Below are 27,440 nucleotides of genomic sequence, written 5' to 3' on the forward strand. Positions count from 1 at the left end.
CTCTTGTTATTAAATATAAGACCTTGTCTTGTCCAATAATAGGGTACCACCAGGGGTCTTACTGTATTAGTTAAAAGTTGGGCAGTTCAGCTCTCACATCGCAAACCAGGTAACACCCTAATGAGGTACCCTCAATAGTTATGTATTACATTTTTAGGTTTCTTCCTGCTGGAATTCTCATTATTTTTGCTTGTATGCAAGTTTAAGGAAAGCAAATGGCTCAGCTATAATAATATTTCACCCAAAAGAACACTAATGCTCTCCAGAGTCCCAAGTGTGAGATAGAGTCATGTTAGGGGAAAAAAACAGTACTTGCAGAGCTACAGCATCAGCATTCTAATGGCCTGAAAAACTGTTGCATTTTGGGAGTTTAACCCTGAAGAGTTACCACTTCTCTTCTAAGAAAAAATAGACAAGGGTAGTTAAGTTTTTTTTATCCTTTGTTCCAGAAACAAGAGGTACAAGGCCTTATCTGGTCAGGGATGAATCAATACGATATATTTGCCCCCCAAAAAACCTCTGTAAGCACTAGCAACAGCCCATTATAGTACATGTGATGAAAGTTATTTCATAGGACCCTGTAGCAATTATTTGCTCTATTCTCTCAGCCTGTTTGTGCAGATTTTAAATAAAATGAGATTAATCTATGCCTCTGATCCTCAAAGGAGACTGATGAATCATGGTAGTCACACTAATGAGTCACTTTAGATGACTCACATTCAGCATAATTATCTAGCAGGTCTTCAGCAAATATAAAATAGTGAGTCATCATATTGCAGAAATGAGGACTATGTTGCATGAATGGGGGAGGAAATTTAGAGAAATTAAGAGTATCAGTTCTGTAAGTAAACTAATACTAGTTCCCTAAACTAATTAATTTGCATATGCAATCTGAGACACAGGTTTCCTCTTAGCGCTGATCATGTTTTATTAAAATAAATACCCTGCAGTTTTAATATACAGGCAAGATTCCTCTTTAAATGTTTAAGTTTGATTTTATACATGTATGTAAGTTATTAGTCTTGGGATTTTTGCCCTTTAAACCCGCTACATAACAAAATATCTTCCAACTCGTACAAAATAGCACGTTTTTCACTGTATGAAGTGTACTGTGTTATTGTTACAAAAGTTGTATACAAAAAACCTTCAAATATGCAAAAATTCCAAAGTACACTCTGACAGCAAATGCTCTGCGAACACTTTATTACACAAATTACATTCAGCCTCTGAAAATAGTATTTTAACAGTAATACTATCTAAAAATAAGACATCTCAGAAACACACCAACTAAGGAGGAAGAAAAAAGAATTAGAGACTTTTTTTTCTCTCTCTCTCAATGCAATATTATGTAAGTGATTTTAAAAAAATAGAAGAAGATTTAGCAGCTTTGTTTTCTTGTGGCACTGTATTTCCTCTGTACTGCAATAGTTTAAGGACATTGAACAGGAAAGGCACAAAAGAAAGAAACTGACAACTGAAATATTATGAGGAAAATATTGTGCTAAACCAGATAATGGGACTTATTTACAAATACTGAAAAGGTCCCAAAACAGAAATGAGAAAATACTACTACTTTAAATCAGTACTGCCATTAAAAGAGGATTGTTTTCTTTATTAAGATGTTTACATAAAGACAACGGCACTGATATGAAACTTCCACACACTCCTCCACATAAAAAAAAACCCCAAACCAAACTAAAACCAAACTAAAACCAAAAAATCCCAGTGTACAGCCCCAAGCAGACTAGTACAGTTTACAATTAAATACACAAAATCTTAAACGTGCTAAAGGGAAAAGGAATCTGATGTTCTTGGTAGAATCGTTCAATGTAGAAGAAATCAAAGGCTGGTTTCAGGATGAGGAAGATACTGGTGGGGGTGGGGGAGCTGAATACTCTTCTTCTGAGTCTGTACCATCGTCTTCATCTTTTTCTTGATCGCTCCCTTCAGTACTAAGTCGGTCGAACCCTTTCCGACTGTAGCTTTTGTGGCTTGCAAAGAAGTTCCCAAGGTTAAGGCCTCCACTACCTTTTCCTGTAGAAAGGTAAGCTTTCCATTACTGAATTTGAAAAAAAATTCCTACCACTCCTCCATTACCCACTTTAATGACCCTTATCCTTTTCCCAAAAGCACTTTCCACCAAGCACACAGGTTGTGGCAAAACATTTTTTTTTTTAGAGCTTCCATTAGGATTCAGCTAGAACAATTGTCTGAACAGTATCTCTTGTGGCCCTAACAGTCTGAACAAAATTAGCAATCCCAGAGGCAGCACTTCATTTCATTCACTATAAGAAACAGGGATAACTCACTATGACAGCTATCGGCTTCTCGGTAGGAATGGCAGATCATCTTGAGCAGACAGATAAAAGGTGGTAGGAGGAAGGCATTATATACATTTATAATAAAAACAAAGCTGAGGAGGAGAGCCTTCCCCCACCTCAGCCCTTGGAAAATCCCACTCCCAGCACCAAGGTATTAATTATACAGCATTTATTCTCAAACATGTTTATGTGTTGACTTATTTGAATAAGATCTGAGTTGACGGTCAAAGATATCTTGCATTTTACTTACCTTGAAGTCTGCCCAAGATTCTTCCTGAACTTGATTCAAGTTTGTGGTCAGCATCAGCTGGAAAGATAAAGCATATTTCAAAATAAGCGTCAACGAGCCTATTCGGAAACGGAGTGCATTTTCTGATACTGAACCAGGCTGATCAGCAGTTGAGAGAAAAATTGATATTGTCCAATTTCATGGTTAGGGTAGATTTATAACTCATGTTGGGGAAAAAAGACATACTGTTTATTTTCTATATGTCATTCCAGCCATTAAAGATGATTAAATTCTCAGTCAAATCTGAGAACCACTCTCTCAACTGCTGGCTTTTGTGATTGTGAAGACTATGGTTGGAGAAGAAGAACTTAATCGCTTACACTATCTGGACATTTATATTTCAGCACACTGCAAGTTGTAGTAAGACACGCCAAACAGTACTATACTTCTGTTCTCATTTGGACATGCAGGTGGTACAGTTTACACTCTAGATCCATGGTAGACACTTCAATGATCTCCAAATTTCTTGAGCTACTGGAAAATGATAGTGATTCCCCCATTGCAAATCCAAAGGAAAACAAAAAACCACAACCAAGTTGTTTTTTCTACACACTACTTTGTATATACTCATCAATCAGTGTAAAGAATTTGCAGAACTAAGTAATTTGTTTTTACCAGTATTAATATATTGTAGATATTTAACAAAGTCCAGTTTTATCAAAATGTTCCCATCCACTGTAAATTCAATTACTCCAAAATGCACTGAAAGGAACAAATCTGCATGCTGGGAGATGGATCGGTAGATCTAAGAGGTCTTATTCATATCTGCTTTCTATAATAATATAGCCCTCTGGAATGTTTGCATATTTAACACTAAAAAAAAATATCACTCATGCAGTATTACTTTTCAGTGCTGAACATTTGCAAGCAAGACTTTCTTCCACCATTATCACTGCACTTCAAACTTTATGAATTCTGTGTGAGGATTTCAATTACATTGGTTCTGTAATAGCGATGGAACTATGTTATTTGCACAGTTCATGTATATTTTATTTTGTCTATGTTTTACCATTTTTTTTTATGCCATACAGATAACCCAGGAAATGAACATTTAATTGCTACTTCATGTGACAGTTTCAAAGAAAGTAAAATGTGTTATAATAGGTTAGTACAGTATAAACTGGGGACAACGTCACATTTTTAGCACTATAACTACTCATTAAGAAGGTCACAGCTGGATTTCAAAGGGATGAGGGCACATACATAATGGAAACGCATGTATGACTCAGAAAATGTACGAAATAGAAGTGAACTACCATTTATGTTCCCCTCAGACATTTTTTTGTTAATGTTTGCAATTTGTTTATTTCTGGGAAATTCTGTAATATCGTTTATATCTTTATCTGTCATTTTTAAAAAAAAAGCTGCACTTATTTTAAAGAAAGAAGCATTCCCAATGTAAAAAGGATCTCTAAGTAAATTATACGTTGAATTTTAAAATAAAGGATTTATCTAAATCAAAATAATTGATAATCAGAAGGCTCTTTCTGGGATTTCAGAACCAGTTTTACCCTGATAGCAACTAAAGGGAAGATTTAGAAGGAAATACTGAAAAAGTGGTATATTAAGGTACAATAATAAAAGTATTTGCAGATACAGTCGTTTGTGGATGCCAACACAGGTTAGAATGCATTGCCATGGTAAGTGTACACAAGATTAAATACAGACAACGGGACTCTCTTCATAATTTCGGCCCTGCCTGTTCAATGATGTCTTTGAATAATAGAAGTCTCTTGTCTGGAATTTAAGAATTATTCATGGTTACCTCCATAGACCCTTGTCTTCCTCCATCGAATAAATACAGCAATTGCCAACAGGACAACAATAGGAATAATTAGAAGAGTTGTAATAAGAACAAAGGAAATTCCAGGACTGGCCTGTTCGACCATATGATGTTTTTCCCACTTCTTTGGAGACTCCGTTGAAACAGGTTTGTTTTCCAGTTTGGCTTCTATAACTGTCTCTGCTTCTTTAAGAAAAGAAGAGAACTGACATCGGTATTTTAACATTTCAAGCAATATGCTTGAAAAGAACATGCTAATGCACCTGAAATTTTCAGTAATTAATAACAGGCACCATTAAAACTATAAAATGACACTAACAGGATTTCTTAGCTACTGCTGGTGTCATCTCAAGAGCCATGCAGGGGGGTAGAGATATAACTTTCTAAAAGTCTGAGAAGATTAGAGTATGCTCTCTCTATTTCGCTAATATTTGCAGTTCGGAGGATGGAGACGGAACAATTGTCAGGGAGAGTTGCTCCTAAAGAATTCCAACATTTGAATGATGGGAAAATCCTAAAGCATTCCATTGTTACAACAAAGCAAGGCATGACATTACTTTCTCAGTAAAATATCCCCCTACGTTAGCTGCATAGACCCTTTTGCAAGTAACAAGCTACATTTTTGTATTATCAAGAATAAAAAGGGAATGTATTTGTTACAGTCCTTGAAACAATTAACCCAGAGGGGACATGTATGCATGTTTGTGTAAAATGTTTAGTCTGTACAGAGCAGATCATACTTTGCGAGATAGGCTTTAATTGTGTTGTGGTTGCATTTTATCCACAACTTTAGTTTTGTTAGAATTATGCCATGTGAAATGATTCCACCAGTTCATTTCCTTTTTCCTACAGTACCAGGGAGGAGGATGAATGGGAAAAGGAGGCTGATGCTATTGGTAGACTATAGTTATCAAGGAGGAGCATGTGCCATACCGAGAAGGGAGCTGGATAATATGATCCCAAAAAGGTTCAATTTCAGCTGTGATGTTTGATATGTGGTAGTGCTAGTAAATCTGTACAGCTGGTAATGTTTTGGATGAACTCCTATAAAACTATATACATTTCAGTATTTTCTACCAAGGATAGCCAAAGTGTGGTCTGTGGAGTCAAGTAAAGTCCAGAGAGTTCTATAATGCTGTGAGTTCCCTTCATCTTTAATATGGAGATGTGGCAGCCAATGATTACCTGGTCTCAGCATGAAATGAACCACTTGAAACTTCTTATGGCTTGTCAGTGGGGCATTTGTGAGAGTTACCTACTCTTGAGTAACTCCTCATGAGGTCGAGTGAGAGCAGTCACACTGTAATATGGTTGAGCTGCACAGTGATTGGGTTAGCAGCTCACTGAGTAATCAAGTCCCCACTGCTTTACTAGCTGGAGCATCAGCAGCACACAAACTTCAACCCACAGCCCCTGACAGGCCAGCTGGCTTGAGTTTAAAGCAGCAGTTCCCAACATTTTCCCTGTATGGCTTCCTGCGACCCCAGACAGCATGGAGGATGCCATTTTGAAATGGAGTTGTCCTTGCAGCATGACCTCATACGCACTTTATGTGCAAAGTCAACTGCAGCATGCAGGACACCATTTTGCTTTACAAAATGCCGTCCTCCACACAGTGTGACCTCGCATACTGGTGTGTGTGAGGTCATGCTACATTTTGTAAAATGGCATCCTCTGAACACTTGGGATTGCCGCAACCCTACTTGGGATCATGACTCAAAGTTTGGGAACTGCTGGTTTAAAGTATCATTTAACTTGAGCTAAAATTTGTGTGTGCACAGGGGTCAGGCTAGCGGCAACACTTCAGTTATATCTCAAGCTAGAACTGCAGTGAAGACAAGTCCTTATTCTCAATGGACCACACTTCTGTAATGAAGATGAGAATCATTGCAGACTGTTCAATTTTATGCCTAAGTAGATGTTGCCTTTCAGCTTCCGGCAAATTCTTTATGTTGCCCTCACTTCGACACAGCAGAGTTGGTATTGGGGACAGCCACTGTGACCAGAGAGGGGACTAAGTTCTAGTTTAGCTCCCAGGAAGTGTAAATCAAGATATTTTAAAACAAATAATTTATTTTGTTTAAATTCCATTTTCTCCATTTTTAATAAATCTTGTTTTTTATTAAGACTACTGTTTAGGTGTGTCCCAGGAGAAGAGTACTCCACAACTTCTATGAGGAGGGGTTGGAGGATAAAAAGTTTCTGGAACCTACATCCTTGACTCAATCTTGGTCAAGGAGCATGGAGAGAGGAGTCCACTCCCAATGCATTGTGCTGCCATCAGGCTGCATCAAACGAACACACCAGGGGAGAAGCCAGAAGAACAAGAAGGAGGGTAAATTGGTGGAGGTGTTTGACCTGGGAACATAGGGTGAAACTTCAAGCAAAATGAAGCCACAAATTCTGTTTGGAACGGATTCCTGCCTAACCCCAACCAATAAATTCAATCCTCCTTTGTATTCTGAATACTTCAATTCATCCTGGAAAGTATATTCCCAGTTAAGTCACACAGCAGCCTTCTCCTTCCCAATAAGGTCCATACTGTACCCTTTAGCATTATAGCAATGGATAGACTGATCTAGCTTATGTAAATCTCACTGATTACTTGACTGCTCATTGGTAACAGATTACAAATTAGTGACTAATGAAAGGAAATAGGATTTAGGCTCTTTGCTCACTTGGGTGAATCTGAAAATTTTACTCTGATTCTAGGACTGTATTTTGTTGCCACATAAGATTAGAAAAGGAGTTTCTAATGAAATTCTTTAAAAAAATTAATTTAAACAAATTTTGCAGGAACTTTTATGGCATATTTTTGTGAAACATTTTAAATTAGTAAAAACATTTAACTTCATACTGATATCATGGCCTCTAATTTATTTTATATCGTTTTAAACTTAAAAAAAAAACAGATGCATCAAAAACCTTTTCTGATATTATATTAGATAAATTTAAAAGCCTGCTATATGTTATATGAACATATATATGCATATGTGCAAAATTATATTGTGTGTTTTGTGAAATGCTCTCTTCAAGTTTTGTTATGTAGTGAGTCTGCCCATTTATGTTGCATGACAGAGAGTGACTGTGGTGGCTTTTGTAGACCTTTGGTTGCTCAGCTAGCAGCTATGGCTAAAGGCATTTTTCCCTAGTACAACCTTTCTGATTGAACCAGTTTTCCATATTTTTGTCTCATTTTGAGATTAGACTACTGTAATAAGAACACTCTACCATCTGTAAGTTGTAGCTAGTGCATACCACATCAATCCACATTAAGCAGGACATCACACAGAAAGCATATTATATCTATACATTTTACTCCTGGGGGAATTCTGTGCCACTATGTACGTGCAGAATTTATGTCCCTGGCATATTTTATTTTCTCAGCAGAATACAGATTCTGCTGAAGAGGTGCTGCACTTACACCTTTCACCCACCAGGGGCTGCTGTGGTGCCAGAAGAGAGGTCAGCCAGCCGGTGGAGAGGCTGCATTCCTCAGAGCAGGGACAGGTGAGGAGGCACCAGACAGAATGGAGCACATGGGGCTGCTGATATGGGGTACAGAAGGGCTAGTGGGGGAGGACAGACTGGGGCATGAGCTCAGGAGCTAATAGGGTGACAGCATTGAGCCAGGGGCTGAATAGGAGGGGGAGGGCTGAAGGGCCCCATGGGGACAGGGGGTAGGGGGAGGGGTGCAGGGATTCATGGGTGTAGGAGGGGGAGATTTTTGGTAGCACAAAGTCAGTAACATGCCTAGACCACTGCCCACAGCTGACATACCAATTGTTATGCTCATTGCTGAAAGCAGCTAGAAAGGCAGTTGCTGAATCTTTAGCACAACTAACAGACCAGGATGGGTGGGGGAAGTGAGTGATGAGGAGTAAACATGACCCAGTGCCCTCCTGACTTGAGTTTTTGCTGAAGCATGCAGTTGTGCAAAATGAAAAATCTGGCAATAGTTAACTATTGCTATGTGAAATACAGCTGGTTAACTGATGGAAAATTCCCTGCCCAACAGGCTGGAAAACTCCACACTTAACAAGCTATGTAATACTAACAAATTGGGTATAAAAAGAGGAAGAGATCTGAGCTCAATGGACATTTGAATACTTGGGATATTTTGGGACACCTCTCAAGTTCCCTTGCAGATGGAAAGCTGGCCACTGGAAGTCTACAGATATCCATTCAAGATCTTGGGTAAATATTAAACGGGGGTTAATTTGGGGTACTAACCTGCTGCGGACATGTGTAAGTACTCAAGACTAAATAAAGTAGAAGCTTTGAGTGAAAGCACCTTTGTTTGCCTGCTTGCATCAACTATCTATTGGCCAGAGGTGCCGTGTCCCCCACTGATTTATTTCCTGCCACCACCTTGCAAAGAGTAACATTACCAAGAGCTCTGGGTTCAGAAAACCTCAGGTAACATGGAGAGGGGGGCTGCAGACACACATTGGGACATGGGGTAGGAAGGTGCAGGGACACACGCAGATGGGGGCAGATGTGCCTGACTGAAATGGGAGAGGCTAGGGGTCAGCCAGGGCCTGCATGGGGGAGGCTACCCAACTCCCTACAATCCCTTCCTACCCCCCACAAAAAACCTGTTCCATACTTCTCCCATCCACACACAAGCACCCTCCAGATTCACTCCCAGGCTCCTTCCCTCTCTCTCCCCCAAGCCTTTGTACTGCTTCTGAGGGGTGCAGGAAATATGTTTATGTAGTGTAGTTTAAATGAATTACACAAAGTTCTGTATTAATATGTCTAGTAAGGAATCTATTTGTCAAAATAAAATTCCTAAATCTTTTTTTTTTTGTCTGTATTGTTACAGACATACTTGTTGACAGGTATTTTGAAATAAATTACCAAAATAATTGAAACTGGCGTGATTATATTGTGTTATTTTGACAAACATAATATGCAGAATTTTAAAATATTGTGTGCAGAATTTTTAAGTTTTTGGCACAGAATTCCCCCAGGAGTAACCTTTGTTGCCTATTAGCTTCAAGGGGGAAGCTAAAAACTATTGGCTTTAACCTAATGTACCCTGAAGTTGAATAGCAAGTGGTTACTTGAAAGACTCTCTCTGAATCTATGTGATACTACTGAAATATTCTAATCTAGATATTCCTGATTAAATGAGAGGTGGCAGCTAGCAGAGTACCTTTTACCAGTGCTGCTATGGGCTTTTCACCCTCATCTGCCAGAGCCTGGATTTGTTGCACTTCCTTGCATGTTTTTCTGCTGAGCTCTTTGGGTGAGACTGTCTGATGAGAGAGGAGGATGCTAGTATTATTGTGTCTTAAGGGCAGTCTACTTTGTACTAATATGTTTACATTTGTTGATTTTGATGCTGTTTGCATATTTCCTTTTATATCTAAAGTCTGGTGCTCTGAATTCTGCCAAAGAAAAATCAGTAAAAAATAGTATAACTACAGTCCATTAAGATCCCCCAATAACCACACACCATTTTTTTTTAAAGGGGAAATTACCACTTCTTCTGTATAAGAGACTTGTGCAATAGACTATTATAATTTTAAAATAATTCCTCTTCATCTACCTTAAATCATTATCTTACCCTGTCAACCTTGTGCTGTATATGTTTCTTTACCTGCCTATTTTAAGTCCCTACATTCTTTTGATTCTTTTCTCTCTTTGAATTCATTTTCACCCTGCTATTCTGAAAAAAGGGGAAAAAAAGTAAATCTGGAGGAACAAATCCGAGCAAAAGAAAATGCTTTATACCATCCTTAAAAATGTAACCAGCACTGTCAATGTGCTGTACAGACTCTAAACAAAAAGAAAATGGAATCAACAGTTATTTCAAATATGTTACTATTTTTTTCTGGATAATTGAGATAACTACATACCATAACTACTTCTGCATCTAGTAGAGCTGATGCAGATGCTATTTTGTGGATAATGGAGGGTCATATAGGACAGTCCACTGGGTAAAGTTCTATGACACGCTTTTCACCAGTGAGGTTCAAGTGTTTGATTCCACCATAATATTGGGTCTACCGGCAGTGCAACATGCTACCCTATGTCCCTTCCCATGCCGGCTCATTGTAACTCTGAACTATAGAAAATGACAGCAAAAAATTTAACTACTTTCAGACTAGTTAGCATTCCCTCCCTGATATTTTCTGGAAAGAATATTTACAAAGCACAGAAACGCTCTCCAATACAACTATGGTATGCCCATTCCCATAAGGAATCTGACTAACCTTTTATTTCCTGCACCTCGATACCAGCCTTTTTAACTGATCGATGCTCCATTTCTGTAACACAAAATTGCTCTTCAGGCCAACTGACATTTTAGAAAGACTCTTGACATTTTTACCAAATGTACTATCCTTTAGCAAATATCGCATTGTGTCTGAACTTCACCAAAGAGCGTCAAATAACTATCAGTATCATCAGAATCCTATGAAAGCATGAGCGTGATTCACAAAGGCAGTTTTCAATAGTGTCCAACTCCTATGCCACAGAGTGGTTTTGTGGGCACATAAGAGCTCATCACATCTCATATGATTAACATGGTTGGATTTAATTAGTAATAAATGGGACATTACCAGGGGAAAAACCTAAACCCTGGAGGAAGGTGCTGGGGATATAGTAGGTAGTACTTTGCCATTAGAGGCTTCATTGAATCAATACCCCAGTAAGGCATTTGGGGCATTGTGATACTGGAGGAGGAGTCTTTCAGGTGAAATAAATAATCCAAGGTTCACTTATTATTAAAAATCCTATAGCACTTTGCACAAGAGTTGGGGTATTAACTCTAGTGCCTTGGCCAAATTCTAGCATAGCAATTCCATTCTGCCCACCCAAAGTTACTTCTGAAATTCCAGGGGACATTATTCTTCACTTCCTGCCCAAAACTGTGTGGCAGCTGCTATACAATATGAAACAGCCACCACATTCTACCTCAGAAGGGGCTGTATTTAATCAGTGGATGAAGTAATTCTATACATGCAGTTTGCAATACGGGTTATAAAGCATTTTGAGACCTTCGTGGATGAAAAGGTTTTACATAACAAAGATAAATCATTAAACAGTAGAAGTGTCATCCTATCTGAAAAGGCACATTCTGAAAGATTTCACTAGTTCCAATTTCTTAACACTACTTAGGGGAAAGAGGAGGAGGGGAATCAGTGTCTGATACTATGCTAACATGTGGTCTTGGACAGGACCAGTTTAACAATGTTACCATAAATTAGATGCAAATCCCATCTACTAGATGGATATCACTTGTAGTTATTATAATTCTATACTTCTAAAATATAAACAAAGTCCCTCTCCTCAAACCTCTTAGCCGTGTTGACTGAACTTGTTAGTTGTGTGTTTTTATAAACCTTAGCTGTTCCCATCTGGCTGTGAATGAAAGTTTGAAGGTCCTTCCTGTTTGGAGTTATTCTTCATAGGAAGAGACATATCCAGTCCAGTGGTCCATCTAGTCCAGTGTATTGTTACTAACAGTGGCTAGTACCCCATGTTTCAGAGCAAGGTGCATGAAATGTAACAACTATGGGGAATAACCAGATCAGATGGAAAGTATATTTTTAATGGCAGACAATTAGTGGGTGGCTTTCTACATTTTATAAATTTTCATCCTATCTAATGTAATGGTGGATTATATTGTTATTCCTAGAAAATGCATAATCCATTTTTTAATTCTGCTAAATTCAATGTCTTACTCAGATCATACTCACCTCATACCCCTGAAGTCAAACTGAGTATAGTAAGTTGGGAAGTATTCCCAGTTAATGGAAATATAACAACCTCTAAGTAAACAGAGGGCATTGTCAATAAATGATACATTAAAGAACTGGAAAAAATTAATCTTAATCATTTCTTTAAATACATACAAATGATGCAACAAGAAAAATACTCACTGGAATATACAATGTCGTATGAAGCTCTCTGACAAATTAGTTAATCTGCCCAGGATTCATATTTGATATAGACCAGGAATTAATGTTACAAATGAATGGTAAAAAGAGCAGTCAGTTTTTTGTTAAACATGCTTATTTTAAGCAGTGAAATGTGAACGTGAACATGGAAAAAGAAAATTCAACTGTTTAGCTAAAGCAATGAATCCAATTCTTAATTAATCAGGGGACAGACAATGGACAGGGGATGTCAGTCACTGAGAACATGGTTTCAGGGAAGTGTCTTTTAAAGTTCAAGTCAAAAAAGAAGCAACATACTTTCTGTGGAAGTGAACTTCCATACTGTTTTGGCATGAACATCTCCAACGTACACCGTTTTGTCTTCTGAAACAACAACGTCATGTGGCATCTCAAAGTTCTGTCAAGATAAACAGCCACAAATAACTTCTGAATGACTACACAATGAATTAGATCACAAATGCAAAAGGCCTGTTTAATCAAAAATTTGAGATACAGAGCCAAATTTAGCTCTCATACAATGGGAGCTATAGCTGATGCTGGTGCCACGCCTTAAAAGGAGAAAAGAGACAGGAATTACATCTCCATCAGGTGTTCACTTCCTCCAGGGGCAGTAGTTATTGTCATGATTTATAGAGAACTTAACATGGCGTACATTGTACAGACAATTCAAACCTAGTGATTTACACATTTTTTGCACAGTCCATTTTTGTCAATATTTTGATTAAACATTTAAAGAACTGAATGTGGATATTACTGTGCTACACAATTAAATTAAAAGCTAATTTGTTTACAAATATAGTAGATGGACAAAGGGAAGGAAAAATGGCAAATATGTATAGCCATCACATAAATAGAGTGCACATATATTTTATGGACATATATATGCACTAAAGTAGAAGCTTTTTATGTATAAACCTCCACATACACTTCTACTGCGATATAACGCTGTCCTCGGGAGCCAAAAAATCTTACCGCGTTATAGGTGAAACCACGTTATATTGAACTTGCTTTGAACTGACGGAGCGCGCAGCTCCCCCCTCCCCCCCCCCGAGCGCTGCTTTACCGCATTATATCCGAATTCGTGTTATATTGGGTCATGTTATATCGGGGTAGAGGTGTATTTGTATAGGCAACTGGCATTTCCTAACTTTTGAGTGCTTGACTTTACAACCTTGATGATACTTTAACATAGGTTTTTGGACATAAGATAATATACTTCATCACTATCACAACTGTAAGTATTGATACAGAGTCACTTACCCTCTAATAATTCTAGCAAGGTGCATACCAAGTGGTTCATTACTTCCAAAGCAGAATAAAATTAGTAAACTAAGAATTGGGCCCAACAGCTGTAAGCCAACAATATTAGTTTGCCTTCTTTTCCATAAGGTCTCCATATATTTTTCAAGTCAGCAACTGTCCCAATTACTGCACATTCTCAGCAGCATGGAAAATGCCAAACCCCTTCACTGCCTCCCTATCTCCCCCACCCCCCCATGCAATCTTTCAAGGATTGAGATATGGGAGTGAAGAATGAGAATGTTTCCCATGTATTTGGGAATAAGAATCATGAGGCTGATCTTGTCTCCTACATGATAATGCATAGTGATATCCACTAGGTCATCAGGCTTAGCTAATTATGTCTGAATATTTGAAATAAACAATTATTTCTGAATATTTTACATACTAATATATTATCAACTGTTGCAAACAACTGCATATTTAACTCTTGGAATAGATGGATGAAGGGCTCCTATGTTAACTAGGGTTGCCAGCTTTCTAATCACACAAAACTGAAGACCCCTCCCCGCCCCATGCCCTGTGGCCTTGCCCTTGCCCCACCTCTTCTCCGAGGCCCACCCCCACTCGCTCCATCCCCCTCCATCTGCTGCTCACTCTCCCCCACCCTCACTCACTTTCACCGGGCTGGGGCAGGGGGTTGGATGTGGGAGGGAGATGCGGGTCTGGGATGGGGCCGGGGATGAGGAGTTTGGGGTGCACGAGGAGGCTCGGGCAGAGGGATTCAGAGTGTGGGAAGGGGTCTAGTCTCCAGCTAGGGGTGTGGGCTCTGGGGTGGGGCCGGGGATGAGGGGTTTGGGGTGAAGGAGAGGACTCAGGGCTGGGGGTTGGGGCAGGGTGTGGGTTCCCAGCCAATGGGAGCTGTGGAGCCAGCCAGACTTTTAAAGGCCCAGTTGACAGTGCCAACTGGAGCTGCCAAGGTCCGTTTCCAACTGGGCATTACAGCCGAAGACTGGATGCCTGGCAACTCTAATGTTAGCATGGTGGCAAAAATTTTAACTCTTAGCTTCATGAAGTTGCATAATTTACTAGAGCAAATTATTAATAAATAGTTTTGTGTCAGCTAACATACTGTGCAAGACAAAGCAGGGTCAATATCAAGGTACATAACAGTGTTAATTCAAGTCCATCTCGTAGCTTCAAGCACAAACTGATTCTCATAAAACCCACAGGTAGTGTTTTCTGCAAGTGGTAATCTCTTCCAAGTTAAATAGAATGGGGGAGGCGGGTAGGGTGGAGGAGAGGGAAGAAGCTGAAACAGCGGGAAGGAAAAATAATAAAATTGGACATTTGGCCTTTAATCTGCAGAGATCAGTCTCTTCTTCTGTTTGGCTTTACACATCAAATTAGTTTCTTGGCTGGAACGCAATCCTTAGTGTCTGTAACCTAGTTAAATGAGGGACTTCCATGAGAAGCAATAAGCTGCTGTGTGCTGAGTAAATTCTAAGGCAGTACTTATGTGTTGTGCAATTTAAAACTCGTTTACTTAGCGGAAAATGGAAAATTAAATAATTTCTTTTTTCCGTTGAAACTACTATTGCAGAATTTTCAGCAGCAAGCCTGATAGCTGACTTTAGCAAAGCTTTTGATACGGTCTCCCACAGTATTCTTGCCAGCAAGTTAAAAAGTATGGATTGGATGAATGGACTATAAGGTGGATAGAAAGCTGGCTAGATTGTCGGGCTCAATGGGTAGTGATCAACGGCTCGATGTCTAGTTGGCAGCCAGTATCAAATGGAATGCCTCAGGGGTCAGTTCTGGGGCCAGTTTTGTTCAACATCTTCATTAATGATCTCACTGATAGGATGGATTGCACCCTCAGCAAGTTCGCGGATGACACTAAGCTGGGGGGGAGGTAGATATGCTGGAGGGTAGAGATAGGGTCCAGAGTGACTAGAAAAAATTGGAGGATTGGGCCAAGAGAAATCCGATGAGGTTCAACAAGGACAAGTGCCGAGTCCTGCACTGAGGATGGAAGAATCCCATCCACTGCTACAGGCTGGGGACCGACTGGCTAAGTAGCAGTTCTGAAGAAAATGACCTGAGGATTACAGTGGACAAGAAGCTGGATATGAGTCAACAGTGTGCCCTTGTTGCCAAGAAGGCTAATGGCATATTGGTCTGCCTTAGTAGGAGCATTGCTAGCAGATCGAGGGAAGTGATGATTCCTCTCTATTCGGAACTGGTGAGGCCATATCTGGAGTACTGAGTCCAGTTTTGGGCCCCCTACTATAGAAAGGATGTGGACAAATTGCAGAGAGTCCAGTTGAGGGCAATGAAAATGATTAGGGGGCTGGGGCACATGACTTATGAGGAGAGGCTACGGAAACTGGGCTTATTTAATCTGCAGAAAAGAAGAGTGAGGGGGGATTTGATAGCAGCCTTCAACTACCTGAAGGGGGGTTCCAAAGAGGATGGAGCTAGGCTGTTCTCAGTGGTGGCGGATGACAGTCCAAGGAGCAATAGTCTCAAGTTGCAGTGGGGGATGTCTAGGTTGGATATTAGGAAAAACTATTTCACTAGAAGGGTGGTGAAGTACTGGAATGGGTTACGTAGGGAGGTGGTGGAATCTCCATCCTTAGAGGTTTTTAAGGCCTGGCTTGACAAAGCCCTGGCTGGGATGATTTAGTTGGGGTTGGTCCTGCTTTGAGCAGGGGGTTGGACTAGATGATCTCCTGAGGTCTCTTCCAACCCTGATATTCTATGTGCTCTACCCCCTACTAACACTGCCCTCAAGAGTCAATCCTCCTCAGAGCTAAGACAGTTTCATGAGTCTTGCACTGAGGAGCTATTGGCGCAGGAGCGAGACTCCTTTAGAGATATCTTTAGAGAAGCAAATTTTGTTCCTGTCTTACATGCCTTTTCCAGATATCTTTCACATTGTTCAAGACACAGAAATCAATTGATCCCTCATTGGACAAATATTCCCATCAATATAAGCACATCTTCTCTCTCACTCCTCAGCTTTAATTCATTGTCTTTCAGACTAATTTGGGAATTCTTATACTTCCGAAGAGGTCAGTCTTAGGAACCCTATTTAGGATCAGCTTCCTGTTCACCAGCAAGGAAACAACTGTCATATCAAGCCTTTTCTGTTCCAAGTGAGTACACTGGAGGCCTGAATTAAAGGGTGAACTAGTCCTGTTGGGATCTGAAAGTGATCTATTTCCTTAGAACTGATCAATATATCCTTAACCTGAGAATCCCAACAATGATCTGCTATACACAGAGAAAAAAGTCACACTAAATATACTGGACCATCCACTGATATGGGACAATTATCCTCAATCTCCTGAATGGGGTGGAGAATGATGCAGAAGGAATGACATAAATATTCACTACAAGCGTAGATGCAGTTATCTTGTCAAATCACTAATAAATATAAGATCTCCCTCCCCCACACCAAACTCTTTTAGGTTATCTGTCCCTTCCTAGGGGAAAGGATGCAGATGAGTGCTTCACTTGCTTTTATTTGTAAGAACCTGAAAAACGTTCTTGTATGAAGAAATATTGACTTTGAGCTTAAATAGCTTTCATTCATCTACATCTCTGAAGATATTCCTGGGAAAAAGAATTACATCATTTTCACTACAGGTTATTTCTGAAAGTTGTACAAATGGTTTACTAGGCAAGCTCAAGAATCAAATTTTCAGCAATCCCCTTTAAGTGTGCATGAAAAGTTTGCCAATATAATTAAGGAAGTCAGCTGCAAACTTTGTCCTGATTATCAACATCCACTCCCTCTCAAAAAATAAAAACATCTCCACAGTTTTATAAGGTCTTTCTCTGCCTGGAAACACTAGTAACACAAAAATTAAAAAGCATAAATTACTGTATGGCATGTTTCTAAACAGGTTTGTGTAAAACCATGAATATTGGTTTCAAGCCAGTTTATTTTTATTTATAGAATTGTGTATATGCGCACAGCAATTTATGAATACTGAGAAAGACAACATTTGGCACAGCTTAAAATAGGATTGCAACAAATAGGGTATGATACACACAATACTGGCAACTTCTGCCACCCCCCTTCTTTGATTTATGACAGGCTATGAGAACCTTTAGTATATTTAAAAATAAATTTAAATTACAATATTACTTGAGTGAAAGTTCGGTATCCCATTAGTTCTACACTGGTCTTCTGCAAGGAAGGCATGTAGTCACATTACATAAATTTATATCCCCAGACAGAAGTACTATTACTGTTTATATTAGTATATTATTACTGTATAAAAAATAAGAAAGACTCTGAATCTCTACACTTTCCTTAAACTAACTTGAAAGGCACAGCTCAGTTTGGTTAAGTCACCCATTCTCGGCTCTGACTGGCAATATCCACATGGCAATTTAAAATGTCAAGTGCATAGTATCTACCGAACCTTGGATAGCTGCTGTATTGAAACTTGTATTGTTCTGGGGTTTCACCTGATCAACAGTGTGCAAAGGATGCCTTAGAGTATATGAAGAAAAATTACAATACAGTACAATATAATACAGCAACCTCAGACCCTGGAATCATCCTGCTAAACTTAAAAGCTTGTATGAAGTGTGAGGGAGTTAGACATCAGTGTACCCATGTGCTAAGTCCATCAAGAACACTGTGAAATACAGTACCTTTCTAACGGGAATGAAAGTGTCCATTATTTCTCCAGTGGAAAAATTCATCATAAATCCTTGCACTGGTTCTATGTCTCCAGGATACGGCATTCCATTAACTGCAAAGAGCAGACCACCTGCAACAACAAACACTCATTCATTAGTGACCTACAGATTATTTTCTTCTATTTAAAAATAGCATAGATGAAAAAGTTGCCCAAAGAGACAGAATCAGAAGCAACTATAGAAGAACAAGAGCTCCAGACACAATGAAACATTTATTTAAATTGAATTAGGGAAGGTTGGAAGCTGTGTAAACCAATAGAATGGAACAGGAAAGTCCTGCTAGGTAGTTACCTGCACATCACCAGATTCAGAATGAATAGAGGAAGGGAAAAAGAAATAAAAAAGAAGCATACCAATTCCCTGGAAGTTTGAAATCTAGCAGAAATGAGCTGGAGCTCTTCCCTGAAAAGATGTCATCTGTAAGCATTTAAGGGTCAAAAGAATCAAATCCTCCTTCTTTACCCTTTTTTGCCTTTTAAGCTTAATTTAAAACAAACAAAACAAAACACCCTATTTTCATAGAATCATAGAAGATTAGGGTTGGAAAAGGTCTCAGGAGGTCATCTAGTCCAACCCCCTGCTCAAAGCAGGACCAACCCCAACTAAATCATCCCAGCCAGGGCTTTGTCAAGCTGGGCCTTAAAAACCTCTAAAGATGGAGATTCCACCACTTCCCGAGGTAACCCATTCCAGTGCTTCACCACCCTTCTAGTGAAATAGTTTTTCCTATTATCCAACCTAGACCTCTCCCTCAGCAACTTTTGTCCCAGCAATGGGCTGGTTTGGTCTGGACTGTCAGAGTAAAAGACACCAGCTGGCACCCTGTTCAGAGTCAGGGTGTATGTGTGTGAGAATGGTGAGAGATGGGGTGTCCGTCTACCATAATGGCTAATTGGCTACTTCGAAGGGTGCTGTGATGGTAGATTGGTTCCTGTGTGCTCATGTGAGAGCACAAAAGATCCTCTCAAGCCACCATGCCACTTGGCATCCTTGCTTCCAGTTGTGTCCAAGACAAACAAAAACACACATATGATCAGGTTGGTTGCTTCAGCACTTTTCTAGAGCTTTTACACTTCCAAATCTCTGTACTGGCTCTTCAGGAAGCAGTACTTCCTGTTAATGAATGACAAAAAGTGCTGTTTTAAGCATGGTGGATTCTCTCCCCCTTTTGGTTTATTCTTTCTCCTGTTTTCCCCACCTTTTTATTTTTCTTCCTGTTTTCTCTTTTCTACTTCCTTCTCTGGTTATTTTGCTCTAATCATGGTCATCTTCTTTAACCCTCCCATTTCTCTCCTTTCATTCCCAGAAAAACCTCTCTTTCCTCAGGCAAAAGAAGCAACACATGCCCATAATTACAGCACAAATAAAGTGATGAATACAGATTTCAAACCTGATATAGAATATGGAACTGTTCAAAAACCTTAGAAAGTACTAATGTCTACTGTTTACTTTGAGTTTCCAAGCCTCAGAATGTAGGCGGTACATAAGACATCAAACTGGAGTTTTTTTTTTTGTTTTTTTTTTTAAATAGTAGCTGAAGAAGAGATATAAATGAGATACAAATGCTGTCACAATCCAAACATCCCTGAACTCTGGATCTAACTTTTTACTTTGCTCCCAACATAAACATACACATTTGGCTACTAAGGTGTTTTTTTTTTTTAAGTTTTGGTATTTAAAAACAGCAACATCATAATGAAATAGTTTTTTATTCTCTGATTTTTATTATTGTTCTCTAAGAAATTTGACAATTTCTTTTCCTGCTGTTTGGAAATATTTTTTGCTGTTTCTCTAATGGAGCTTGTTATTTGACTGTGCAACCACAAAGGTAAAAAGTGCAATCAATATTGTCTATTTGTTGGCATTACATTTAAGGAGGCTAATTTCTTCATAATTTCTCAGGAATGGAAAGGTAGCTTTTTTCCAAAATTACACAGTTGCAAAAATCTACATGATAATTTTGAAACAGAACACATTTTTGGCCTAAGATATGTGATAGTCTCTCAATGAAATAATATTGTGTGTTGTGATATCGAAGTGATTAAGCATATATTAAATGTGAAAAACATGAAAAAAGCCATTACCTGGAATATATGAAACTGCAAATAATTCTCTTCCAAACAATTTGTGTTTGATTTCTCTTGTGAATTCTCCTGTTTCTGACCTAAAACACTGAATTCGTCCATTTTCCCTGTCTGCTACACACAGCTGACCAAACTCAGGTACCAGTGTTAAGCTGTGAGGGATTCGGAACTGGCCAGGTTTGGCTTCGCCTACTGAAGACTCTGCAAAAGAAAATATCCAATACATTCACAATCTGAAATAATCATCTTTGTCTAGAAATAGTGTTATTCTAAATTTTGCAATACAACTGTGGGAAAAAGAATACACGTGATTCTCATTCTCGTTTTCACCAAAATTTTAACACTAAAAGTAAATGGAGTTACTTTCAATTTAAACCACTATAAATGAAGGGGAAAAAATCAGGCATATATGTTTGTACTGAAGTTACTAACTTCACCATAAATGCTTGGCAAAGAAAAAAGTTTAATATATAATTTCTTGAGTTAAACAGGAATTTAATTATTTACAAGAATTGAAAGGACTATGTCAAAGCTTAACTAGAAGTTACCACACCTCAGAATTTTAAGTTCTTATTCAAGCAATATTTTAAAAAATATGTTTAAGAAAATAGGGGCATTTTATTGATAATCAAGTAAATTCATGTGCATAGTTGTTCTGGAAGTGTACACACAGTCTTTTCTTTCTGCTTTTTAAAAGAAAGTGTGTTTAAAAAAAATCTACATATCAGTGTATAGAACTATGTATGATGGTATTCAAAAGATAAGAAGGCCCTGATATCCAATCAGTGCCTGTGAGCATTACTGTAACAGAAATAAGTACTAAATAATCACAGCAAACAATCTTACATAGGCTACATGTAATAGTTCATGACCACAGCAGTCTCAGTAGCTAGTTAAACATCAAGAGCTTTAATCAGTACCTTCCCCCCACTGCATGATGAACATTCCGTTTGGAGAGAACACAACAATTCGGCTGTTACAGTAGCCATCAGACACATAAATGTTGCCTGTGACTGGATCCACGGCCACATCGGTTGGTTGACAGAAGTGATTTTTGTCACTGCCTGGTTGCAAAGACCTTCCCAGGATCAATAAAGGTTCTTTATCATGTACTCCCAATTTGAACACCTTTTGTAGTCAATGGAAAACATAAGAGATTTCAAGTTATAGAAAAAGATGCATGATAGCTAGTCCAGTATAATCGTGATTGTTTAGGGAAAGTATATAAATCTGCTCTATAGAAAGAACATTTTTACATGCAAATTTATTTTATTAGGCTTTTTATATACATATCGCTCCAATGAATAAATCCATCATCAAGAACGTAATGGTGTTGATTCTGGAAAAAATCTACATAAAATATAAATCATCAGCAATTTCAGCCAATGAGGTAGCTGAGCACTGAATGTTTGTCTATATAGGTAAATTAACCAGCATAAGTTATTCTGCTATAGCAAAGTAATTATTTTAGAATTAAGTCACTTTTATTCCACAACAGAGTTTCCATACAAGACATTATTCTGGAATAATTTATTCCGCTACAGCTACTCCAGTGAATTTCCCCATATGGACAAGCCTTTAGTGTATATCTTAACAGCCACAACGTAATAATTTTATCAAGCCTTTAACAAAATAAAAGTAATGAGATCACAAACAGTACTTCTAGAAAAGCATTACACATACCTGATGGAGAGCTACATCAGTGACCCAGTAGTTACCATCTTTATCTATACTCAAGCCATGTGGTAAATAAAATCTGCAAACATAAATTTAAAAGAACTGCGTTTAAAAAAAGAAAGTGATGTGGCAGATACTGTTATAATCCATGACCAGTCTATTATCTATGTTAATATCTAATTTTTTCCCAAGAGCAATTCAAGATTTTGCTCATCGTCTACAAAGCCCTGTGCCACTACTACTATCTAAGATCCTAAGATACTTCTATGCCCCATTGCTGCAGACAGCTGGAATGCTCTTGTTGTCAGCATACAAGGTTGAAGTCATGGGCAGCTGGACTTTCTTGGTAAAGGGCCCTTAGCGCTGGTCCTCACATTCAATCTCTTTTGCCAACAAGGGCAGCCTTTACGATGCTGTGCCAGACATGTTTTCTCCATACAAATTTTTGTTAATTTGGGTCAGTAGATGAAGAGTATTGATTGTTAGGGAGTGGAGGGAGGCAATGGCAAAGTTGGTTTTCATTCGTTGTCCGCTGTTGGCAATACTGGTTGATTTTTTAATTTTGTTATAAATGAACCCAGATGTGAAAGAGATGAAATGTGACATAAGTCTCAGAATAAACAAATATATGGATTAAATTCTTCAGGATGAAATGTAGTATACCAAAATATAAAAGTTTTATTAATAAAAGTAAATACAACTTACAGATTTTTGCCTGTGGAATCAAGAACTTCTGCATTACTTGGGTCTATTACAAGAATTGTGTTCTGTTCAATTGGTCCAAGTCCTCTTTGTTGATAAACAAAGCTACTGTCAAATGAGCTATAAAGATATATTGAAATACAAAGTGAATATGTTAGAAGTTTCAGTTCACAAGAAAGATACATGACTTATAGCAGAACTTTGTAGACTAATAAGGGAAAACACCTAAATTTTGTAGGTTTTTGTGTATCTTCTTATACTTCTGTATTACCACTGAAGCCTTTTGGATGGCAGCTCTTCTCACGGATGTCATGCCCAGTGACAGTGAATGTGTGTAATCAACATGAGCAGATACAACAAAGACAATCCTGTATTTTCAATCATTGTTAAAAAAGTGAATTTCAACTTCACTTTTTTTTTTTTGTAATGACAAAGAGAATTTTTGTTGTTTCATGCCTCTTGGAGTACTCATGAAGATAGTTGCCAAGAAAGTCTTAAACCTGAATTGTTAAACTATGTTAATTTATGTAAATTTCCTATGCACTTTAATATTCTCGCCGGTGTTTATTACAATAACACCTACTTTCTACTTTCTTTTTCTACTTTGCAGAAAATGTTTGGTAGAAAAGCATGTCATACTATGTACATGTCCCCTTTCCTACAACTGCACCCCCAAAACAACTATAAGTGTACAGCAAGTAAATTCAAGAACAAGCAAGATTTAGTTCTGCCATCTCAACTTTTAACCCAAAATTTAGGGAGCTAAGATTTCTTATATTCACAGAAGGCATAGTATGAGCCACAAGGTCAAATTTCCACATGCTTAACCAAGAAGGAAGTATTAGTGTATGTATCTCTGTCCATAAATTGATTTCAATAAGTGCTTCGCATTCAAGGAAGCTAAGCACTAATGGTATGTGTATATAAGTGGAATTCTTTGAATCAAAATTTTAATCTAATTAGGTGTAAAAAATATAATTTAATTTTTGACTAAAATGTTTGAACATACTTGAATTACTACTACTTTTTTTTTTTAAAGCAGTTTCTTAGTCCCTACTGAGTTCAATCCAATTGTGATCAATACATTTTGGTAAAAAGGAAGGTACTTTACAAAGCTTCAGACATGGCTGTGAATAAAACTATTAATACTCTATACATTACAGCATGAGCAGTATAAATATTTAATGTTATGGGGAAGTTATCTGTCCACAGTTTTCTATTTGGGAAAGTGATAGACTACTCAGATCTGTCTCACATCCATTGATTAGTTGGTTGATTTGTTTATTAAGTTTATGCACAGACCACAATTAGAAAATCTTTAGGGTTATATTAAAATGTACATCATGCTATGACCTGACACTACTTGTTATATCATCTCGGTTTTATTTTCTGAAAGGTACCAATAAATCCCTTCCTTTTCTTATGAACAATGATGCACAGGATGGCAGTTTCTAGAACATTCCTCTTTTCTTTCATTCTAAACTTAGGAGCTAAAACCCTGTGTATGGATGCAGGGTAATTACTATTCAGTCATTGATCAAGACACAGGCAAATGAATGACAGATACATGGGATGGATTTAAGCAGCAGGCTGCAACTTTATTTAACACTGGGAGGGGCATTATGTGTCCTGTCTCCTATTCTCTCTCACCAGGGATTTAACCGGGTCCAATGCAATATTCAGGACTCCCACCATACAACCAATAACTCAGGGTACATCTGCCTGAGCCTATACCCCCATCCACACTGCCTGGTAGCTATTTCCTGCCTAATCCATTTGTTAAAGCTATGGAGCCTGTTGTTAGCTCCTGCATCTGACAAATGGACTTTGCTGTCCCTAAAAAAAGCTCAGGCCTAATATATTATGTGATCATGGAACCACCGAGGTTTGACTTTCTTCTGTTTAAATTATTGGGGGGGAGGAAGGGAGGAAACAGAAATATGGATCATGCTGACTAATACTAGGACTAAAATCAAACCCATGAGGCATGATATTTAATATCATGCTAGTAAACTCTTTGTTTACTCTCAATAGACTGATTTTGCTGGCAAGCATGCTGATCTAGGATCAGAGGACATCTGGAGTCCTCCATGTTATGCTGGTGGCTCTAATTCCACCCTTCACGTATTTCCATAATTACAACCCCACCTCCTTTGCTAGCGATGTTGCTGATAATGCTGATTAAAAATATCCACTATTGGGAAGCGCAAAGGGCTTGTCTCTACAAACACTTAGTTTGTGGTAAACTGGCGTGTACAGCTACTCCCACAGTAGTCTGTTGTGCACTGAATACCTGGGTAGATCCTGCTGCCATGCATTACAAGTTCTGTAGTGCATTTTGATCTACCCCTTCTTTGAAACAGGAATAGTTCAAAGCGCCTAGGAAACTTTTAATGATGGTAACAGAGTCCACACAGATAATTAGTGTAGGATAGCATTACATCTCAGCTTGCTACAAACTAATGTTCATACAGACAAGCCCTAATACTATGATGAATCAGGCATCTACTCCATCAGAAAGCAGACAAGCCACCTTTGCAGAACACCTGATTTCCACTGCCCTAGAAAGCATAGCTCCAGATGTCACTCTCTGATTAGTTGTAACACTTGGCACAGCATTTTAACTTCATATTTCTAGCCTTTGCTAATTAGGAATGCAGCTTTGAGAGGCATTCAGACCACAGCAGACTTACAGTTGAAAAATCTGATTTAAATCCTGTATTACATATTTTATAAATCACAGAACCAGACTGCCTTTTTCATCATAAAACTGTAGACACTCACTTGATCAGTTACATAACAGACTAAACAGTTCTAATCTTTTCACTTTGAATAGCACATGCTTTATAAAACAGAAAAAGCTGTTTTGTAGTGATTGCACAGACAGGGTATTTGATTCATTAAGAAAAAATGTAAAATCACCTCAGATTCACTGAAGGAACAGAGCAATTTATAAACTAACCCTGGATTATAGGGGTTAGCATTGTACAACAATATTAAACTGCCTAGTTTAGTGTTCTAAAGCAGACTGAGTTTGCATTATAAGCCATACAGACCTTTCACTCAACTGCATTTTGCTGTCTGAGGAGCCTACTTTTTATAGCACATATTAATAATACATTGAAACCATTTGTGCAGTGCTAAAGCACTGCAAATTTGTGTTTGCTTCTTTCTATATAGTATGCTGGTGAAGCACTCGATCAGTGAACATGGATTGAACCCCAAGGCCAGGAATTCATCAAATTTATGATTTGATGAAGGTTATTATATTCAATTAATGGCTTTGCATATTGGCAGCCAATCATAAACATTAACTTAGTTAAGACTGATATTGAATTGTGTGTGTTTTCCTGCTTTGTTTCTTCTCCATGTTTCCTCCACCAGGCACATCTAACTGCATGTTTCCTTCCCAGTTCCCTCTTCCATCTCCATTGTTAAGGCTGACCACACTTCGAATGGGCAGCATCCAATATAATGAATACGCTACACGGGGCAGAAATTATTTTCTGACAGAAACATGTCTTCAAAAGCTGAATGGGAATTTTAAAACCGGTCCATACATATACCAGACACTCATGATCATCATTGGTAGGCTCAGTTTCCAGTTGTGTGTTCTGGACTCGGAGTGTATATATCACAATTGCCAAACTCTCAGAACACAAATTTCAGAAGTGACAAATGATGATAGGAGTCACACAGTAACAATAACTGCCAATTATTTTGAAATGTTTTTGATTCAACTTTTTCTTCAATGACACAAAAAACAGCATTTATGTGCATGTGTGGGAAGGGAGATGAAAAGAATCACTTCAATACAAGCTCTCAGTTGAAGCCTGAATAACACAATCTATGTATGCGTCACCCTTTCAAATCACATAGTCCATGTTTATATAAACTTCAGATAGAAAGATCACTTTGATATACTGCACGAGAGACTTAAAAGATTTATATCTTATCCATCATAGTAGTCTATTGGCTAAAAGCTATAATCAAATGTACTGTTTTCATTACAGGGATAAGAGACAGCTTTCTCAACCAAAGAAGGCTGTAAAATAATCTATCAAAAAGTACAACCTTTTAGAGCGACTACTAATTATGATAAAACTAAATTTCACCACAAAGGTTGAAACAAACATACTCCTAAGTGTCATGTTTATGTATATGTAGAACAGGTTACTCATAAGATACAGTAAGCCATGTTTAGTAGAGATGCTGTGTTTCTTTCTTCTTCCTGAATGTTTTAGAATTTATCCATACAATTTTAATATATAAATACAAAAAAGAGATAGTTACATATCCCTTCAAACAACAAAATATATTAATATATTTTCTGAAACAAGACAGAGCAGCCATATACACAAACACCATTTACTTCTTCATTATCAGTACGGATATGATTTAGTCACGGAGGTCATGGATTCCCTGACTATGGCCTGGTCCCCACTAAGTCCCCAAATCGGACTAAGGTACGCAAATTCAGCTACGTTAATAACGTAGCTGAATTCGAAGTACCTTAGTCCGAACTTACCGCGGTCCAGACGCGGCAGGAAGTCTCCCCCCGTCGATGCCGCGTACTCCTCTCGGCGAGCTGGAGTACCGGCGCTGACTGTGAGCACTTCCGGGATCGATCCGGGATCGATTTATCGCGTCTTAACCAGACGCGATAAATCGATCCCAGAACATCGATGGCGTGCCGCCGGACCAGCCGGT

The 27,440-nt window shown here is 38.4% G+C and overlaps 1 protein-coding gene and 1 long non-coding RNA gene across 12 annotated transcripts in view; one reads left to right on the forward strand and one right to left on the reverse strand.

The window, feature by feature from the left end:
• Positions 1 to 1,186: 1,186 nt before the first annotated feature.
• Positions 1,187 to 27,440, reverse strand: part of PAM (peptidylglycine alpha-amidating monooxygenase) — a 233,852-nt gene continuing 207,598 nt past the window's right edge. For 2 of the 7 annotated variants that reach the window (XM_054032536.1, XM_054032533.1), the window contains 10 exons: positions 22,734 to 22,850; positions 22,035 to 22,107; positions 21,272 to 21,479; positions 20,352 to 20,552; positions 18,220 to 18,338; positions 12,604 to 12,703; positions 10,618 to 10,671; positions 4,376 to 4,576; positions 2,572 to 2,628; positions 1,187 to 2,034 (listed from right to left, as the gene is read on the reverse strand). In XM_054032536.1, the coding sequence (XP_053888511.1) occupies positions 1,853 to 2,034; positions 2,572 to 2,628; positions 4,376 to 4,576; positions 10,618 to 10,671; positions 12,604 to 12,703; positions 18,220 to 18,338; positions 20,352 to 20,552; positions 21,272 to 21,479; positions 22,035 to 22,107; positions 22,734 to 22,850 (1,312 nt within the window). In that variant the 3' untranslated portion in view covers positions 1,187 to 1,852. Of the gene's footprint in view, positions 2,035 to 2,571; positions 2,629 to 4,375; positions 4,580 to 9,550; positions 9,658 to 10,617; positions 10,672 to 12,603; positions 12,704 to 18,219; positions 18,339 to 20,351; positions 20,553 to 21,271; positions 21,480 to 22,034; positions 22,108 to 22,733; positions 22,851 to 27,440 lie in introns of those variants that run through there. The other 5 variants (XM_054032535.1, XM_054032532.1, XM_054032538.1 and 2 more) reach the window with 3 other exon arrangements.
• LOC128839494 (uncharacterized) overlaps positions 4,587 to 27,440 on the forward strand; it is a 40,003-nt gene continuing 17,149 nt past the window's right edge. For all 5 annotated transcript variants that reach the window (XR_008445455.1, XR_008445456.1, XR_008445458.1 and 2 more), the window contains exon 1: positions 4,587 to 8,590. This is a non-coding gene — a long non-coding RNA (uncharacterized LOC128839494). The remainder of the gene's footprint in view (positions 8,591 to 27,440) is intronic.

This window comes from Malaclemys terrapin, chromosome 6 (genome assembly GCF_027887155.1).
Source record: "Malaclemys terrapin pileata isolate rMalTer1 chromosome 6, rMalTer1.hap1, whole genome shotgun sequence".
Classification (NCBI taxonomy): Eukaryota; Metazoa; Chordata; order Testudines; family Emydidae; genus Malaclemys; species Malaclemys terrapin.